A 21,410-nucleotide genomic window follows, 5' to 3' on the forward strand; every position below is an offset into this window, starting at 1 on the left:
TGTTGTGTTTGTTTTTTTTGTTGCCAAAAAAGATAGTTTTTTCTTTTGATAATTTCCATGAAAGAAGGTTGGTTCAGCTCCCTGGGGAACATGGCTTGACCCTTCTATGGTCGAAGGCAATAGAATAGGCATGGCTATGATATCAGTTTCTCACCAAAGACTCCTTCGAAGAACAAATTCAGTGTTTGTAAATGATCTGTAGGTCAGTCAGTTCCATTTAAATTATCAAAAACAAAGTTACCCAATTCAAGTTTTGTACCACAACCTCTCAGTTCATAATGTTCATTTCTTTTCCTACCCGACTTGCTCTTTTGATGTATTATTTTTTGTTAAAACTTAAGAGCTAACATGTTTGTCAATTAATATTTAATTGGAAACTACCAATCTCATCTAAATATCTGTAAAACATGCCACCAAATCGATCTAATCAATCAACACAACCCTGAGAACTTCTGTATTAGTTCTGTCATATGCTTAGTTGTTGAATTTCAATAACCCCCAAAATTGCAATAATATGTTATATTCATTTTCAACATATAAGGTTAATTCTGTTTTAAGTCCAAAAACAGATAGTTAAGATTAAGGCTCTGTTCATTTTTTGGGAAGTTATTTATCCGGTTAAATGCATTTACCCAGGTAAGTGTTTTATGGGAATCACTTATCCGGATAAATGTATTTACCCATGTTCTTTTATTTTCCGGGTTAATAAGACAATGATTGTTTTAGCCATGAAAATTTATTATTAAAAAGGGTAAATTTGTTCCATCCAAGTATTGGCAACTTTCCCCCTAAGTGGAAAAACTACTTACCACCTAAGTACACCTAAGGAAAATAAATTTTTCATGAACCCCACATAAATTTGAAAAAAGAACATGGGTATTTTGGTCAATGGGAACCAAAATCCCATTGATCAACTTCCCCCCTCTAAAAAAAAAAAAAAATGAATGCCCCCTAACAGTTAATGACCTTTTTAATTTTTTGCATGACCGGCATTAAATAAAAAGATTGCAGCTTCAGTTTGTCTTAAGGCCCAGTTCATGTTTAAGTGTCCGTTTGGGAGGATTGAAGCACAAACTTATGGTTTTTTGAGGTGGACCTTATATGAACAACCTTCCAGCTATTTTTGGTTAAAAATTGGGAGAGTCCAAATTGACTGTCAATCAGTCATTTTCTGGGCTATCTCTATGAATAATAACATACAGTGTATTAGGAATATCTCTATGAATAATAACATACAAGTATTGAAGATGTTCCCAATATGCAGCTGAAACATTCTGAGGTTGGTGTGAAGAACGCCGGACTCATCCACTTAAGCATCTTTTAATAACTTATTCGGAGCACCTCAAAGCAGCTAAACCAGCTTGGCTGAATGTTCAGCTTGACCCTTCCAAACAGACCCTAAATTCATAGTTGGAAAACCTGGTCTCCACCCAGGTGAAGACTTACAATTAAAGGGAAAAAAATAATTAACCTGGTTAAGAGTCGTAGATAACAAGGAAAAAAATAGTTAACCATAAATATCATACTTATACTATACATTAAAATTAAGACTCTGGTTGCCTCACCAGACAACTCGTCCGAGTCAAGCTTTTATATGCGACCACGTTGAGTAACAAAATACTACTTCTCCATGGGTTATCTAGGCTGAGTGATGATATTGGGCCTGTTTTGGTCCACATTTTTTCAAGACCTTAAAGCCTATCCAAACTCTGAAGTCCAAGGTCTATTTAGCAATAAACTTTGCAATCAATATTTATACATTTAGGCCCTGTTTGACAATGTTCTAAGAGAATGTTTTGTGTGTTTCTAGTGTTTTCATGGAGCAGAAATGTGTTTGGTACAAGAAAAAAAAAAAGGTGTTCTCATGTGAGAACAACACTCAAAAAATGAGTTCTTTGGGAGTGAAAATCCGACGCTCCCAAAGAACGTGCTCCTAGGGAATGCGTGGTTCCCACAACGTTAACCCCCATTAATGAACACGTGCTAACGATTCCCTTGTGAGAGAAGGGGTATTTTGGGTATTTTGTACTAAATGCTAGAAAGAAGTCCTATCAAACATTTTCGTTCACAGTGAACTCCTCCAACTTGTCGCTACAAATCTCAGAGGAAGGAGGGACTCCCTTGGCTCCAACCGGACAATGAGCGAACGATAAAAAGCATTGACGACATTTCTGGCCAAGAACGCATCAATAGGTATATTGTCTCGTCACCGTACCTAGTTTTGTATCATGTGCTCTGTTTTAAATTCACCTTTTCTCCGACCAAATTCACCTGAAATCGTTTTTGCTCCCACTACAAAGATGAATTTTAAACAACCTCTAAATGATGCAATCTAAAATCGTTTTTCTTATATCATTTTGTTTGCATTTGTTATATGTTATGGCGAATGGGTGTGGTTTATTCTCTAATCCCATCGATGGTTATATGTTATGCCGAATGGGTGGGGTTTTTTCTCTAATCCTATCGTTATGTTTTGTTATGTCTTTTGTTATATGTTGAATATCATGAAGATTATCCTTTCTTATGTGTTATGAACATTTGCCCATGTGGTGGATTGTTATGGCTTTTGTTATGTATTATGTTACCAATTTGACGCAGGACGAACATTTTAAATTTGAAAAAAAATAAAAATAAATAAAATAAGAAAGGAATTAGCAGATCTATATGAATGAAAACATAGGGAAACTATTGGAGTGGTACATCAATGCCCAATTTGTGCTTATGGATGTAGCCGAATGCATATGTTTATGGCAAAAATGGAAAGAAATTATGGACAATGGTTCTATCGATGCCCTATTGGAGTGGTACATCTCTTATCAGTTATATGTTTTTGTTATGAAATATTTTAGGTTTTTAATAATAGTTTTTTTTTTTTTTTTTTTTTTTTTTATAAGCAGGCACACGAAAATGATTTCATTTGGGTAGACCAATTCATATCCCGTGATGGTGGCAAACATGTTAAAGTGCGAAAAGAACCGATTGCACGAAATAGGGATCGATTTGTAGCCATTACTACTTGCGGGTGTTGTTGCATCATGGCATGCTGCGCTTTTGTTTTATTGCTTGTATGTTTTGTTTTGATCCTCAAGTGATCAAGGATTAGGTGGTGACAACATGAAGACATCACTATGACAATGACACATGCTTTTTATGGTTAATTTTAGGCTTAATGTGGGTGAATTTGCAAAACTAATGTTAAAACATAGTTTCATTATCCAAACGCTATTTTTGTTCCTATAGAAAAATTCATTCTCGAAGAACAAATTGTCAAACGTATCTATTACTCTTGAAGAGCAAGAAAAAAAATTCTTCTGGAACAAGAATTTCTAACAGAACAATAACAAATGGAAACATTGCCAAACAGGGCCTTAGCTTTCTCTTTTTTGGTACAATGAGGAAAGGAATCACTAATACAATGGAGGAGTGGTGTAGCCCCACAGATCCTCTGGTCTATGTCTCTCAATATCACAATTAAAGCCCTCAACTCTAACCCAATTCATTAGTGGTGTGGCCCATGTTTGCCTGGAAGCCTGTGATCACATTTGCCTCTCTAAAGATGTGTTAAAGGACTTCGGATCTCCTGCCCAGCCTACCCACAGTTCACTACCCCACGTGAATTGGGAACATCTCCCCTACATAATATTATGCAGAGGATGAGATGTTCTCCATGTGTGGCTGTGATAAACGTGGGCAGAGTTTTCGTAGGCAAGAGATCTGAACTTGTGTTAAAGCACTCGGGATCTGCTACCCACAAGTTGTTCCCACATCCCAACTCATAGAGCACCACCACTGTGTGTTAGGAACATGTCTCTCCATGAATGAGATGGGGTAGCAGATCGTGGATAGAGATGTGGGAACAGCTCATGGGTAGCAGATCCGAGCCAGTGTTAAAGTAATTGCTTTGTGCTACTCAAAGGGGACCCAGATGTCCCTTATGATATTTGCAATCATCCGAGGTGGTCTTATCGTTTTGTTGATGCAGTGCACTACCAGCTTTGAGTCTCCTTCAATAACAGTCTCATCATTGTAGTTGAGTTCGATCGCCATTGCCGTTGCCTCCTTTGCAGACCAAGCTTCCGCTACACTGATGGCGTTGGTGCCAATCCTCCTAGTACCAATTACCAAACTTGATGAAGTTACCATCTGGTTACTTATTCATCATCTTTGGGACCAATGGAGTCTTGGTCAATTAAGCTCTAAACTTGTTTGCCACCAAGCATGAGTTTACATTTCATCATCAATTTGACAACAAATTCCACCCTCTATCACTCATCCTTCAATAATAATCTCATCATAGTTGAGTTCAATCGCCATTGTTGCTGCTTCCTTTGCATCCCACACCTCCACTACTCTGATATGGTGTTGGTGCCAACCTCCTTCCACCAAACTTGATAAAATTACCATCTGGTTACGTTTTCATTTTCCTTGGGATACCAATAGAGTTAAGTCTTGGTCAATAAAGCTCCAAACTTGTTTGGCTACCAATCTACTATGCAATGTATGAAGAGATGAATTTCCATTTCATCATCAATTCAACAACAAGGGTAAGTGGGGTCAATCTTCCACCCTCCATCACTCAATTTTTTTCCTTCTGAGAAGTTTTCTCTTGATGAACAACCAAAAAAAAAAATTGATTTTTGGCTGAACATCAAGGTTTCCCACAATTTTCTTTTCTGTATTGGAGAGATGATTTGTTATCCAATACTACAAATCATAGTATTAATAGTAATAAAAAACACACACACACACCCCTAGTAGATAGTAGAGCATTATTGAGCAAGCCCATTGTGAACTGAAAGGAGCCCAGCACCAGCCTAAAGAACAAAAGGAAAGTGCCCAACTATTCCCCCATTTTTGTTTCTTTAAGAGAAATTATTGTACGGCACCACATTAAACCAATTAACTACATATCTATTCTCATCTTCAGACCCTGAGTTCAGTGCAAGAATTGGTTCTAATAGGTGATCCTAGATCTCCATTAATTGGTGAATTATTCAGTGTACTTTGTACCTAATGCAACACTGCAGGTGATTGGATGGCCATGAATTGATTGATGCAGTTTTCTGCTGCTGCAATGATTGAATGCCTCAAAGCTGGAGATTCAAAAAAGAAAAGCGTTCTGAAATTTGTATACAGAAGCAACTCAAGTTTGTTTCTGCACTTTTTCAAAAGTTTCAGTCCTTTCAAAGCAACTTATCTTCAAAGTAAATAGTTGATTGAAGACAGGGTTTCCGTTTGATGTTATATGATGACAGACCACTAACAGAAAAGTAAATATCCAGCTTCTTCTCCGATACCAAAACTGTTTGATGATCTGAAACAAGAGTTTGAATTCAATTGAGCCCATAAACTGAATATAGATCGGCATGGATCGCAACTTAATGCAAAACTCATCTGAGTTCTGTGTCATAAGTTGGAGGGTTAGACAGAATCATGCTTAGTTGAAAGCCTATTTGAGTTGATTTTTCAGAGTTTGTTGCAATACAGGTAAGCAAGCTAATGAAGATAACGTTGTCCACCTAAGAGATAATGGATCTCACTGTACATGGCAAATTTGTACAGAAAAACAAGTAATTATGCACCTTTAATAGATTTCAAAGCTAATAATTCAACAATGGATATGGAACCAAACAGAGAATGGAATGACAAAACAGGATTCATGTAGCCCACTCCCATATAGTTTGGGATAAGGCTCAGATGATGATGATACACCTTTGATAGATAAGAATATAATAGAGATGAGAGAAGCAAATTTATAATTACAATAAGTTTTTCACCAAGGTTCAGCACTTGGTCTATATTTATTTGCATTAGTTATAGATAGGTTGACCAAACATATTCAAGAGGATGTACCATGGAGGGTTTGATGATGGTATAATATTAATTGATGAAATTAATAAAAGATTAAATGTAAAATTAGGTTTTTGAAGAATTGCATTAGAAACAAGAGGTTTAAAAACAGGCAAAACTAAAATACAATACATGCAATATAAATTTAATAATAATAAGAGTGCAAACCAGGGCAGACCTGTGGTTGAAGATCAAGAGATAAATCAATGTGGCCTCCTCCATTGCCTTGGTTCAATAATTCATAACAAAGTTAAGATTGAAGAGGATGTCACTCATAGATTAAAGCAGGATGGGCAAAATGGAATGGCACATATGGAATCTTATGTGGTAAGCGAATGCCACTTCGAGTAAAGGGAAAATTTTATAAAACAATTGTAAAACCAGTTATGTTGTATGGAGCAAAAATGTAGGGCAATTAAGAAATAGCATGCCCAAAAAAAAGGGTGTGGCAGAAATGTGAATTCTTAGATAAATGAATAATTAAACTAAAAAGGATAAATTAGAAATGAAATTATATGAAGAGACCTAGGAATAGTTCCAATAAGTGAAAAATGAGAAAAAGTAGATAGAGAGGATTTAGTCACGTGCATAGATGAAAAGACTAGAAGAGTTGGAAGCACATGGGAAATAATTTGGATGAAAGTAATAAGAAATAATTAAATAACTTGCGTGGAAGTAATAAGAGATGATTAATTTAATGATGAAAATGACACTAAATAGAATACAATTCATATGACCGACATATGATTCTTATAGCCGATTTCATATAGTTGGGACAAGGCTTAGATGATGACGAATAGGAGGAGGTGCAAATTATTATTTTTTCTCTATCAAGGTGACCTTTGAATGTGATTGAGTGATGCTTTAGCACTCAATAATGCAAAGGCAAATAAGCCGATGCATGCCCCAAAGAAAATAATGGGTCTTTGAAGCCTTTTACGAGTTGGAGTGAAAAGATACAAAGTAAGAATGTTTCCAAAAACTAAATAGATATGATTGCTTCCTCTCACAATCTCACTCTATTCTGATTCTGGCAGGTTATGGATTTGGTTATGCAATGTTTTGATAATCATGTGAAAAGATAACCCGCTCCGCTCCATTTGGCATGTTTATCTGCGTGGGCCATTGGCTGTTTATAAACCCGGCAGTCCATGTTTTGATCCTTTTTTGTTTGGTTGGAAGAAGACTTAACCGCTGAAAGATTGTGTTCCGAAAAGACATAAGAAGCCCATTTTAGGCTAAATTCGAGAAACTCCAATTAAAGTTTTTCAATTTTTTTCGTTTTATTTTTAAGCAGAAGAATGTATAGAAAGATGCATCTCTAACCAAACGATTTATGAATTACCAAAATCTTTATGTAAAAGTCCACTACATTTTTTTGGCTGTCAGAAGTCAGAACTTTCATAAGATCTTTAAAAAAGACTTCCCAAATGACACCCAAATTAGTTCATGTGATCAATCCTTAATCATAATTCATTAACTTCCTAGACTTACATGTTGAATGTCATGATCCACACATGTGGCAATATATCATGATGAATTGGATAAGTGGGCCATGATGGACCATAAAATATGCCGACTTGTTGAACTGAAATGAAACAATAAGCCTCTCAATTCAGCCATCAAAGAGAACTATCTTGAAAAATGAGATGAGATGACGCTCAAATCCTATACTGTTTGCGTTGGTATTTGGTTAGATGAGATGAGATGACGCTCTCTGACACCACTCCTAAGGTTGAAAAATGACCCTTCACGTGGGACTCTTTTTGAATCTGGGCCAAGATTATATTGCTGTTTTTCTTTGTTACGGAACGTTGGACAATTGGATGTGGTCAAACGTCTCATCTGATTAGATTATTCATAAAAACCATGTCCTTGGAACCCTTTCTATTGTATATATAGTTAAATTTCTGATTATTCCTCAAACCGACCTTAGCTCAGTTGGTAGAGCGGAGGACTGTAGTTGGATTTGACCTAATAGACATCCTTAGGTCGCTGGTTCGAATCCGGCAGGTCGGAATGGTTTTATTTATACAAATATAATTTTTTTTTTATTTTTCATGTACACAAATTTAACATTTTTTTGAAATCTTAAAATACAAAACTTAAAATTTCTCTTGAATTTAGCTATTCACCATTAAATTAAATAATTTCCTGAGCACAAAATCCATTCCCCCACAATTACCCTCTTTTTTGTATACATTAATTAAAGGACACAAATGTGCACCATTATCCCACTTGATCAAAGTGCTGAAAGGCAGGATGAGTTTTATAAACAGGACAGGTCTGTTCAATCCGGTCACCGACTCTTCCGTCACTTCTGATCCATTTGCTGACATGGTTGTAAGTGCATATAATTAAAAAAAAGGGGGGATTTCACCCATACAAAAATTTGATTTTCAGATTTCTACATTTTTTTTTCATTTATTTTCTGATGTTGCATTAGTCTATACTCTATAGATTGGCTGCATCTGTGCCCCTGTCATTTTTTAAAGTATCCCTAAATTGTAATTTCAGATTACAAACAGACAAAGTTACCTTTAAATCTAAAGTTGGAAAAAATGCATAAATTTAAAGATTTCTGAATTATTTTTTAAACCTGATGAAAACTTTACCAGATTGCACCTTCAATTTTATTCTTTTGCAAACTTCAGGCAGTTTTGCTTTTCCCACATCATGATTTAAATTTGAAGTGTTAAGTTGATTTTAGCAAAAAACAAAAATGAAGTCGAAATCAGAAAACACAGGATGAACTACTCCAAACTGCTAAAGCTAGTGTCATTTATCCATCATCTGGTTTTAGTAAAATCTGGGAATTAGTCAAAAAATCATGTTGACCCATTCAATCTGGTGACCAAATGACAGGTTGCACACTAAGGGTCTGGTTGATTCACAGTCAAAATCGGAATCCTTTGGAATTGGAATCGGAATGATCTATTCCCATAGTCTATTCGGTTCAGACAGGAATAAGAATGGGAATTGGTGTCAGCTGGAATGAGATTTCATTCCCAAAGAGAGGAGGGATTAGCCATTCCCTTAAATGGAGGAAAACCATTCCACCGAGACTGGGAATGAGATTCCAATTCTACCCAACCAAACAGTTGGAATCGGAATAACCCATTCCAAATTCCGATTCCAATTCGAAACCTCCATTCCCACAGACCAAATAGACTTAAATGCATATACAAACCCATTCCAAATTCCTTTTTGGTCTCAAATTACAATTTTTAATATTTTTATAAATAAAAAATTAAAATTAAATTAAAAAAATATATAAATTAAATATACCAATGACCCGGGGCAAAAACGGTGTAGCCTCTAGGTCAGTTTTTAAAACATTGGAACATGAGGACATGGACGCAAAGAGCATAAAACCCTTAAAACCGCACCATCATTGAACAGAATCTGATGGATGGGGAATCGGCTATCCATGGTAACATTGTCCTGCATTCTTTTATAAATCATCATAGAGTTTCCCTCTAGAATTATCAGTAACAAAAACCCAAACTTACAATTTTCTTAATGTGTATGTGTGTGTGTGTGTGGGGGGGGGGGGGGGGGGGGGTTGCTTTTAACCATGGTTTTTAAAACCAACCCGGTGACCGAATCGGTCAGGAGTCCGGTTACCGGGTCAAACGGTCCAACCGTTTGAACCAAAAGCTCGGCACATTCTGACAAAAATAAAAAAATTCAGAAATATAAAAAACGGTCAAAACCATTTGAACAGTTCAGCAATTCGCTGAGCAAAATCAACCGTTTTGGAGGGAAATCCGGTTTTTGGGGAAAACGGAACTGGTCAGGTGACCAGTTCCCGGTTTTTCCGGTCCTGTTTTGAAAACCATGGTTTTAACTTTTATCTGTGAACTCTGGTGTTGATAATTATGCCATAAATAACGCCAGTGAGTTGGAAACCAACCCAAACTCTGATTTTATCGTTTCACTTTCAGAACTAAATGAAAAGGCAAAGATGGAAGATGCAAGGGATTATTTTTCTTACCTTAATTTTTTTCTGACAGAACATTATTGCCATATATGACATATCTATTATAAAGTCAAATATTTACATAGATACATGTATATGGATACAAGGTTGTATGGATGCATCTGGTTGACCGACCAATGACTTGTCAAAAGTTGCAACTTACTTTCCCCGCCAAAAAGTGAATTCCCAAGAGTCTGCTGACAGAACTGAGTGAGATGAGTAGATGACCATGTTGCAGAGAACCAAATATGGCACAAAGTGATATAAGTCATGGAACATAAATAGATGATTAAGGAAGATTCTTTCAAGTCCTTGAAACTTGTAACAGTTTTCTTAATTTTTTTTTCTTCATAAGCACCGGCAGTCCGCACTGTGTCTCTGTATGGAGCAGGAAACGATTAAGCAAGTAATTATAGGTTTTACGGGTGAGAAAGCGAAATGGAGATACTAGAATCAACTGAAAGGCAGTTCTTTTCTTTTCTTTTTTTTTTTTTTCCATGGTTTTAACTGAAGTGAGGCAGAGACACAATCCATGATAATAAAGTTACCTTTTCAAGAAACCCTTGCAGAGAAAAGCTGTAATTTATCCTCACTCATGCAACCAAGCAGACCTGGGCCAGAGGAATGTGCATACTTCACATCAAGGATGGGATACTGATGTGGCTGCAATTTCTGAATAACCCTTAAAGATGGCAACTCCCGCAAGCATAGTTCACGGTTTATGTCATCCCCATACGCAAACAATGTGGTGCAAGCGCCAACTTTTACAATTGTAGACCTTGGTATTCGAATTTTACTTATAGTGGCAGAAGTAGAACCCAAGTTCTGGTAACCACTGCTACCAATTCTTTTGACAAGAACATGAGAACCCTGTATTCCTTGTCCCAGGGCAGTGGGTGAAGGAGAAGGTGAAAGTTGAGAATCAGTGGTCCCATCGGGACGAAAGGAAGCAACAATGTCATCAGTTGATGAACAATAAGCAAGTGACATACAGACCCCTTGGTTCTCCAATTCAGGAACAAGAAATGGCCTTCAATGATAGTTAAAGAAATATCAGTGCAACTCAACAAGTAAATCATGTGAAGCTTCAAATGTTACTATTCTCAAAAGCATCATTACCTAAGAGCCTTAGAAACAATAAAACAAGATATGTTTAAGTTTAAAATATTGCAGAATAATGCACCTATGTTTTGCCTCAGATGCCATTTTCTGTGAATAACCAAAATTATATTAAAGAATAAATGAATGTATAGAGATACAAGCATACACAAGAGGATTGCCCTAACAAGAGGTCTACAGGGAAGCAGCCAACCCTATCTTCAAAATCCCCATCGACCAAAACAATTATAGAACAAAAAAAAAAGAATCATTTTCAAATAATCGTAGGTTACTATTCTTCCTGAAGACCCCAATCTGCCACTGTCAAATTTATATAGGGTGTTGGCACATCTTGAGCAAAATAGTAAACACCATTTAACTTTTTTTTGAAATAAGAATTAACTGATTGTATTAATAAAAAGAAAGGTACATGAGGAGATGTACATACTACAGCAAAACCAGCAAAAAGAAATTACAGAAGCAGACTTCTTTCACCATAAAGAATTTCCCTGAAGGTACCCGATTTAGCTAAACCATCAGCTGCAGTATCTAGTTCCCTGGGAATCCAGACTAAATTTACAGTCATGGTGTTCAAAATGTCTCTGGCCTCAGCCAAGTAATGAGCTAGTCTCCAAGGGCCTCCCTCCTTCTCCCCTAACCATCTTATTGTGTTAGCAGAGTCTCCTTTAAGAGTTAGAACAGACCAGCCCTTCTCTTTAGCAATTCGAAGACCTGTGAGTGCAGCCAGGATTTCTGCTTTTGATGAATAAGCAACCCCGATTGGGCCACTAAATGCCCACATAATGCTTTCCTCCCTTCCTCTAAGAACTCCACCAATCCCAGCAACTCCAGGGTTTCCCAAAGCACTGCCATCAAAATTTAAAGTCAGCTCTGATACCAACCTTGCAGGAATACCAATTGACCTGCAAGAAGGTCCTGGTGAGAACAGAATTTCCCCCAAACTTCTTTGCAAATCAAAGTAATGTGGGAGAGTAAATCTTCAAAAGATCTGGTTTTGTTTTCAAAGAGGCAATTGTTTCTGTTTGTGGATCGATTGACACTAGTTCAGAACAAGAAAGGAGAGAAGAAGAAGAAGAGAAGAGAGGAAGAAAGGGTTCGGCTTCGGCCAGTGAGAAAAATCACTCTCAGCCGACCCACCTTGGATTTATAACTTATGCATTAGAATACAAAAGACAACTATGTCCCTCATTAAGTATGGGACACAACTTAAACACAGACAAAATAGACAACTCACTTCTAATTATATGATAAAATGACCAAGCTATCCCTTATTCTGCCGACCCTAACACTCTCCCTCAGTCTGGTGAGTATACACCATATAATCTCAGCTTGTTACATACATAGTTGTCAAGGCGACAAGGCGCCCTTTGAGGCTCGCCTCACCTAACCGCCAAACAGTTTTTACTATGTATTATAAAATACTTTTTTATTCATTATTTTTTGACATTATAATTTATAAAATAGGCACTATTAAACTAAAATATTCATTTTGTGTGTTTATATACTAATTTCTTTTTATTATTTTCTTATTTAATAGGGTTTAATCAATATAAACATTGCTAAACGCTATATTGAACCCCCAAAGACTTTAAAAAGGAAGAAGTTAAAAATTTTGTCTAATCAACACATTTTCTTTTCTTCTTTTCCTATAACAAATTCAGCCCCTATATTTTTTGAATTTTCTTTTCCTTCTTCTTTTTCTTCTTATGAATATGTTGATTTTCTATACTTTAACATGAACTTTATACTTTTCTTATGAAAACTATGAATACTTATTAAGGAAATATGGTTATGGTACCTAGGGCATTACCCTAGGATCTATGTTTTCTATATAAAAATATCCATCGCCTAGGCGGGGTGCCCCCCTGTCACCTAGCCTCGCCCTGGCGCCTTGAAAACTATGGTTACATATGTAATCCACTCTCCCACAACAAAACCCTTTTGTAAACATATCTGCCCACTAATTTCCTGAGCTTACATGTGTCGTACTTATCACCCCATTGATCACCTTTTCTCCTACAAAGTGACAATCAACTTCAATATACTTTGTTCTCTCATGAAAGACTGGATTGGAAGAGATGTGAACTATGGCTTGGTTATCACAATACAACTTCATCAGCTTGTCAACTGAGAACCCCATCTCTTGCAAGAGATTTTTCAGCCTCACTAGTTCACATGTAGTATGTGCCATGACCTTGTATTCAACTTCAGCACTGCTTCTTGCTAATACAGTTTGTTTCTTGCTCTTCCAAGTCACCAAATTTCCTCCAAGGAAGGTACAATACCCTGTAGTGGATCTCCTGTTAGAAATAGTACCGGCCCAATTAGCATCCATGTATCCCACTATCTCAAGAGTTCCTCCACTCTTGTATAACAATCCACGACCTAGAGCCCCCTGTAAGTATCTAACAATCCTTAGAACTGCATGCCAATGTGGAACCCATGGATGCTGCATAAACTAACTCACCACACTCACTGCAAATGATATGTCTGACCAAGTAATAGTCAGATAGTTTAACTTACCCACCAACCTCCTATACCTCCCAGGATCTTCAAACTCTTTACCTGCATCAATACTCAACTTGACATTTGGTTCCATAGGTCTTTTAGCTGCTTTGGCACCTAGTAACCCTATCTCTTCTTTGGCACAAGTTAATACCATTTCTTGATCTTGCAACTTCTATTCCCAAAAAATATTTCAGCTTACTCAAGTCTTTTGTTTGGAAGTGTTCATGCAGAAAAGTCTTCAACATGGCAATCCCACTAGTATCACTACCAATGATAACAATGTCATCTACATACACCACTAACAAAATCTTTCCAGCCTTTGATTCATAGTTGAACACAGAATGGTCGACTTGGCACTGCTTCATGCCAAAGTCCCTTACCACTTCACTAAATCTAACAAACCACGCGCGTAGAGACTATTTCAGCCCATAGATCACATTCTTAAGTCTAGAAACCTTACCATCCTCCCCCTGAGCAACAAACTTTAGTGGTTGCTCCATATATACTTCTTCAAGGATATCACCATATAAGAAGGCATTTTTAATATCAAGTTGAAAGAGAGGCCAATCATACATTGCTGCTAAAGAGATCAACACCCGAACTGAACACTCTTAGCTATGGAAGAGAATGTTTCCATGTAGTCAACACCATACAATTGAGAGTACCCTTTTACCACCAACCGAGCCTTCAACCTTTCAACTCTTCCATCTAGAAGATGCTTCACTGTATACACCCACTTACATGTGACAAGATGCTTACTAAGAGGGAGAATGGTAAGTCCCACGTGTGATTACTTGCCAGTGTAGAAAACTCCTCTTCCATTGCTTGGCACCACCCTAGGGAGGTAAGGGTTTCCTGGACATTCTTAGGAATAGAACAGAAGATAAGAAAGATATAAACTGTCGATGGGAAGCAAAAAGGTGAGTGGCAGAAACATAATGGGAAATAGGATGAGAAGTACAACTACGTTAACCTTTCCACAATGCAATGAGAAGATCAATAACAGAAGGAGAGGGCACAACTTTTGGATCCAACAGCAAGGAATGAACTAGAGGAGGAGCTGATGTCCTTCTGCGAATACCACTTGTGTGATTGGTGCTAACCTGCATTGGAGGAGATGATGATGGAGAAACAACAGGAATTGTAGGAATGGGGTCCTCAATTGGAACAGGAAGAGGAGGCATAGGAGGATGATTATTAGAATGTTAGAATGTTAGAATGTTAGAATGATGTCTCTTTGTATGAGTGTTCGGCTGATAAGAGATCTTATTAGCCCATACTTAAGTTTAAGTTATCCTGTAACTGGGCCTGTGTTAATGGGCCTAAGCCTGTTTAATGTTTTAAGTTAACTGGGTGTCCCATCACTAATCAGGGGCATTCCAGTAATTTCTTGTATCTTGTACTACATTCAAATATAAATAATAGCATGGTCGACTGGCTAGTACAGTTCGACATTCCAGCATCTCTTCTTCTTCTCCTCTTTTCTGCTACTTCGACTATAGTAGTTCAGCTTTCATGGTATCAGAGCATTAAGCACCTTCCTGGTTACAGCCGACGCCATCTCCTCTTTCTTGATGTCTTTCTTCTTCTTTTTTATCTAGGTTGCTGCTATGAAACCCTAGGGTTGCAGGAGAACAACACAAGGTTCGACCTAGGGTTTCCCTTGGTTGTAGGGCGCAAGGGAGGTAAGACCCAGAAGCTGATGTCCTACTAGTTTCTAGTAGTTAGCAGCTATTCGGCTGCTAAGAGAGGTCTGTATAGGACAGACCTAGTTGAGGACTGATTTCAGCAGTCCTAGTGTTGGCCGTAAGGAGGGGAACTCCCTTTACAGTTGCAGTACTCGAAGTTCAAGTGGAGTCTTCATAGCACAGGTCGGTTACCAGCCCAGAACACCTCAATTGCTGCTGTAACTGAACTGCTTCAGAACTGTGACATTCTCGGCAAGTCTGAAACTGTGCTGCGAGCTGTCAGGGCCTGCTGAGGTTACTTCGGCTAATCAGAACCTACATCAGAACTGGTTCAGAACTTTCAGAACTGCTTCAGCTAGCCTTAAATTAGTGCCATCTACACAGTGGCTGCAGTCAAGATGTCTTCAATATCCGGAGATGTTTCTTCTAGGGATAACAGACCTGCAGCAAGGTCTTCAAATCTGGAAAACCCTAATCTGCACAGCCTGCAGATTACAAGTGTGCTACTGAATGAATACAACTTCAGGGAGTGGTCCGTTTCTGCAATGTTGTTTATTACTTCCCGTAAACTCACAGGCTACCTAGATGGGAGCAAGAAGGAACCTGATGTTGGCAGTGCAGATTATGCTGTGTGGCGCAAGGAGAATGCCACAGTTATGTCCTAGTTGCTTGCCTCTATGACTCCTCGGGTTGCCAGGACTGTTCATCACTTTCCTACAGCAGCCAAGATTTGGGAAAAGGTGTCTAAGACCTATGGATAGAAGAAAAACAATGCGAGAATCTACAAATTGAATCAAGAGATTGCTGCCCTAAGGCAAGGTGATATGACAGTTGCAACATACTTTGCAACTCTGGAAGGTCTTTGGGAAGAACTTGACCATCACTTGATATTAGATTGGGAAAATGCCAAGGACAAGGAGAGACATGATAAGCAAATTGAAGAGAGCAGAGCCTTCAAGTTTCTGGCTGGCCTAGACCCAGTATATGAGGGTATAAGGTCACAAATTCTAGGGAGAGATGAATTACCAGAGCTTCACCATGTTTATTACCTGGTGAGGAATGAAGAAGTCAGGAGAAGGGAGATGCAAGTTGACTCCCAGACACAATCAACTGGACTATTTAGAGAACATTCAGCCCTAGTCTCCACTAAGGGAAATAGATATCCAGACAAGAAGTCCCTCAAGTGTACCCATTGTGGTGGTGAGAAACATACAAAGGACAAATGTTGGGTCTTGTATCCTCATCTGAAGCCAGCTGCTTTGAGAAAGGACAAAAGGCAACATAAGGGTCACACAGCAAGTGGGAATCTTGCCACCAACAACAGTAGTGACAACTCACAGAATACTCCGACAGTGTCCTCTTCCTCCGCAGGGCAGGCTGTCGACTCCTCTGGACCAAGTACTTTGGGCTTCATAGCTAGTGAGGTAGAGGTTCTCAGTCGAGCATTAGCCCGTCTGAAGAACAATCCTTTAGCTTCCACCTCTCTTGCCAAATCAGGTACAGCCTTTGCATTTAGTGCAACTAGTTCCATTAATTCTACCTCTTGGGTGATTGATTCCGGAGCCACTGACCATATGACACATATATCCTCCTTATTCTCTTCATATCATTTGTTGTCTGGCCAGGATAAGATGAGAGTGGCAGATGGGTTTCTCTCCACCATCTCGAGAAAGGGGGTGGTTGACCTAAGCAAGGATCTCTCTCTTAAATCAGTCCAACATGTTCCTAATCATACCTCAAATATGTTGTATGTTTCAAAGCTTACAAAAAATTTGAACTGCAGTATAACTTTTTTTCCCTCTCATTGTGTTTTCCAGGACAGATTGACGAGGAGAACGATTGGGAGTGGTCATGAGTATGGGGGCCTCTACTATTTTGATGCAGACATCATCTCAGCCCTACAAGCTTCTGCTACTACTAGTCCAGAAAGTGTGGAGTCAATAGATAGGTTGCACCTGTGGCATGCTAGGCTAGGTCATGTGTCTTTCTCTTCTTTAGCAATGTTTCCCGAATTATGTAAAGGGAATTCCAAGTCAAAGTTTAATTTGTGATGTGTGTCAAATGTCAAAACAATAATGAAATTCGAGCTCCTTTTGATTTGGTTCATTCTGATGTTTGGGGACCTTCACCCATTGTTTCCATTGATGGCTTTCGTTACTTTATCAGTTTTATTGACCATTATTCTCGGTGCACTTGGATTTATCTGTTAAAAGGACGTGATGAAGTTCTACGGATAACCATGATTTTTTGCAAGATGATTGAAACACAATTTGAGAAGAAGATTAAGCAATTCCGGTCGAACAATGCAACTGAATACTTTGAAAGATCCCTAAACTCATTCATGGAAGATGCAAGCATGTTACACCAATCATCATGTGCTTACAACCCTCAGCAAAATGGGGTTGCTGAGCGCAAGAACAGGCAACTATTGGAGACAGCTCGAGCCCTACTTTTCCAGCACAAAGTGCCCAAGCAATATTGGTCTCAAGCTATATTCACTGCATCATACCTGATAAATCGGATGCCATCTAAGGTATTGGGTATGAAGACTCCTTTCTCTGTTTTGTGTCCCACTCTTCCAAAATTTCCTCTTCCTCCACGGGTTTTTGGTTGTACATGCTTCATACATGTGAAGAATCCAAAGAAAACCAAGCTGGATCGCAAGGCTACGAAGGGAATATTTTTGGGGTACTCTCCTACACAAAAGGGGTATGAGTGTTATGATCCCGTCTCCATGAAAAAATATGTCACCAGAGATGTAGTCTTTTTTGAGTCTCAACCCTATTTCCAGTCTTCTTAGAAACCTCTTCAAGGGGAGACTAGTGGGTTGGAAGAAGATTCTCATTCTCCCTTCTTTTTTGTTCCCCTTTCATCACCTTCCACTACTCCTAGCTGTGACATTCCGGGTCAACCTAGTGGGTCTCCCACTATGCCAGTTACTTCTTCTGATACAGCAGATGCTCCTGAAGGTTCCAATAGGCAAGAGAAAGAGATACTTACATACAGCAGAAGGAAGAAGGGCCCTCAACCTCATGATTGCAACCAGTTGAACTCAGATCAATCTGTCTCTGCAATCCAAGGTACTTCTGACTCACTCACTTCGGATTTGGATCTTCCTATTGCTCTCTGTAAGCCTGTTCGTTCTTGTACCACCCGGCATCCCATAGCTGATTATGTTTCTTACTCACACTTATCTCTTGCCTATCACTCCTTTGTGTCTGCTCTTTCCTCTGTATGTGTCCCTTCCAGGTACTCAGAGGCGACATCTGATCCAAGGTGGAAAGAAGCCATGAATGAAGAGATGAAAGCCCTAATGAAAGCAAGAACGTGGGAATTGGTAGACCTGCCAGAGGGGAAAGGCACTGTTGGGTGCAAGTGGGTATTCACAGTAAAGCACAGGGAAGATGGGTCAATCGAGAGGTACAAGGCCAGACATGTGGCAAAGGGATTTACACAAAAGAAAGGAATTGACTACAAGGAAACCTTTGCTCCAGTAGCAAAGCTCAACACAATCGGGGTTCTACTGTCACTAGCAGCAAATTTCTCTTGGGAACTCCATCAGCTGGATGTGAAGAATGCCTTCCTAAATGGTGATCTTCATGAAGAGGTATTCATGGAACCTCCACCTGGCTATGATGTTGGAAAGAAGGTGTAAACTAAGGAAAGCAATATATGGTTTGAAGCAGTCTCCCCGGGCATGGTTTGAGAGACTTTGTATGGCCATGAAGAAAGTGGGGTACACTCAGAGCAGTGTAGATCATACATTGTTTACAAGGAGACAGGATGACAAACTTACGACTCTCATTGTTTATGTGGATGATATGGTGATTACTGGAAATGACGTGGAAGAGATGAAGAGGCTGAAGGAGTTCTTAGCTTCAGAATTTGAGATCAAAGACCTGGGAAATCTGAGATATTTTCTTGGGATTGAAGTTGCTAGATCAAGACAACGAATCTACATATGTCAGCGAAAATATGTGCTAGATCTCCTAGAGGAAACAGGCATGATGGGGTGCAGGCCAGCAGACACTCCAATAGAACCAAACCATGGACTACAAAAATCAATGGGTGAGGAATACTGTGATAAAGAGAGGTACCAAAAATTGGTAGGAAAACTGATATACTTATCCCTTACTCGGCCAGACATTGCCTATGCAGTGCATGTTGTCAGTCAATTCATGCACTCACCAAAGGCCCCTCATATGAGAGCAGTGGAAAGAATTCTCAGATACTTGAAGACTTGCCCAAGGAAAGGAATTCTATTCAGGAAAAACAGCAGATTTGAAATTGAAGCCTACACTGATGCTGATTGGGCTGGGTCTGCTGGAGATAGAAAATCAACCTTAGGTTACTGTACATTCTTGGGAGGAAACCTGATCACATGGCGCAGTAAGAAGCAGATTGTTGTGGCTAGAACAAGTGCAGAAGCAGAATACCGAGCTATGGCACATGGGGTTGCTGAACTCTTATGGCTCAGAACTCTTCTTAATGAGCTTGGTATTAAGGCTCAGAGTCCTCTCAGGCTGTATTGTGATAATAAAGCTGCTATCAATATTGCCAACAACCCCGTGCAGCATGACAGGACAAAACATATTGAAATTGATCGACACTTTGTCAGAGAGAGAATTGTTTCAGGAGAACTCTGTGTGCCTTATACTCCATCAGAGATGCAAATTGCAGATGTATTGAATAGAGGACTGGCAACAACAAAGTTCAGGGACATACTTGGCAAGCTAAACATGATTGATATCCATGCTTAGCTTGAGGGGGAGTGTTAGAATGTTAGAATGATGTCTCTTTGTATGAGTGTTCGGCTGATAAGAGTTCTTATTAGCCCATACTTAAGTTTAAGTTATCCTGTAATTGGGCCTATGTTAATGGGCCTAAGCCTGTTTAATGTTTTAAGTTAACTGGGTGTCCCATCACTAATCAGAGGCATTCCAGTAATTTCTTGTATCTTGTACTACATTCAAATATAAATAATAGCATGGTCGATTGGCTAGTACAGTTCGACATTCCAGCATCTCTTCTTCTCCTCCTCTTTTCTGCTACTTTGACTACAGTAGTTCAGCTTCCAATGATGAAAATCAACACTAGTGAAGAAGGGGACAGACTTAAAGAAAGTAACATCCAAACACACAAAAGAATGATAAGAGCTAGGGTTGTAACACTTATACCCTTTTTGGGTTCTGGAATAGCCAAGGAAGATGCATTTTGTAGCATGTGCGTCTAACTTATCCAGTCCAGGCCCTAGATTATGAACAAAACAAACACAACCAAAAACCTTAGGAAGAAAAGGAAATGAAGATAGAGTAGGAAACAAGACTGAAAAAAGGTGACTAACTTCCAAGGATAGATATGGGCATTTGATTGATGAGAAAACATGATGTAAGAACAACATCACTCCAAAAATGCTTGGAACCATTCATATCATGCAAAATGGACCAAGCAATTTCTAGTGTCGGTTCTTCCGTTCAGTCATGCCATTCTATTGCGAGGTATAAGAACAAGTTTGGTTAATCACACCGTATTGTTCTAAGTATTGCTAAAATGGTGTTGAGTTGTACTCTTTTGCATTATACAAATGGAGAATCTTAATATGAACACCAAATTGGGTACAAATTTCAGTATGAAATTTTTGGAAAATAGAGGATAAAGATAAAGATGTGAGGTCATCCTTGAATAATCTCAACAAAAATTATAAAGTATTTGTAGCCGTTGTACAACACTACTTTATTTGGACCCTAAACATCTGAATGAACTAATGAAAAAGGAACCAAAACACAACTATCAAACCTAGGACTGAGAAAGACTCTATGGTGTTTTCCAAAATGACATGACTCACAATCCAAAGAAGAAAGATGACTTGATAATGGAACAAGTAACTTCAGAGCCTTGAGAGACAGATGACCAAGTCTGTAGTGCCACTGGAGAGGAGTAGGAGAAGATTGAAGTGCTACTTATAGGCCACCACCATCAAGGTAATACAATCCACCTACTTCATGCCCTTCACCAATCTTCATCCCCGTCTTGAGATCCTAAAACACACGAGAAAATGGGTAAAAGGTTGTAGAACAATTAAGAGATTTAGTCAACCTACTAACTGACATAAGGTTAAAAGGAAATTTGGGTACATAAGACAGAGGATAATGATAAAGATGTGAGGTCAACATCACCAACACCACAAATGGGAGAAGTAGATCATTAGCAAGTGTCAGTGTTTGAGATGTCAAAGACTGGGAAAAGAGAGGAAAACACACATG

The 21,410-nt window shown here is 38.6% G+C and overlaps 1 protein-coding gene and 1 non-coding gene across 2 annotated transcripts in view; one reads left to right on the forward strand and one right to left on the reverse strand.

Annotated features, from left to right (window-relative positions):
- The first annotated feature begins 7,776 nt into the window (after positions 1-7,776).
- Positions 7,777-7,869, forward strand: TRNAY-GUA (transfer RNA tyrosine (anticodon GUA)). The gene is made up of 2 exons: positions 7,777-7,813; positions 7,834-7,869. It is a non-coding gene; the product is annotated as a tRNA-Tyr (tRNA).
- Positions 7,870-9,820: 1,951 nt separating this feature from the next.
- Positions 9,821-21,410, reverse strand: part of LOC104587363 (uncharacterized) — an 86,106-nt gene continuing 74,516 nt past the window's right edge. Inside the window, exons 13-14 of the mRNA XM_010244941.3 lie at positions 10,381-10,862; positions 9,821-10,210 (exon numbers count right to left, since the gene is read on the reverse strand). Of these exons, the coding sequence (XP_010243243.1) occupies positions 10,385-10,862 (478 nt within the window). The 3' untranslated portion in view covers positions 9,821-10,210; positions 10,381-10,384. The remainder of the gene's footprint in view (positions 10,211-10,380; positions 10,863-21,410) is intronic.

This window comes from Nelumbo nucifera, chromosome 2 (genome assembly GCF_055504915.1).
Source record: "Nelumbo nucifera cultivar China Antique chromosome 2, China Antique-T2T, whole genome shotgun sequence".
Lineage (NCBI taxonomy): Eukaryota > Viridiplantae > Streptophyta > Magnoliopsida > Proteales > Nelumbonaceae > Nelumbo > Nelumbo nucifera.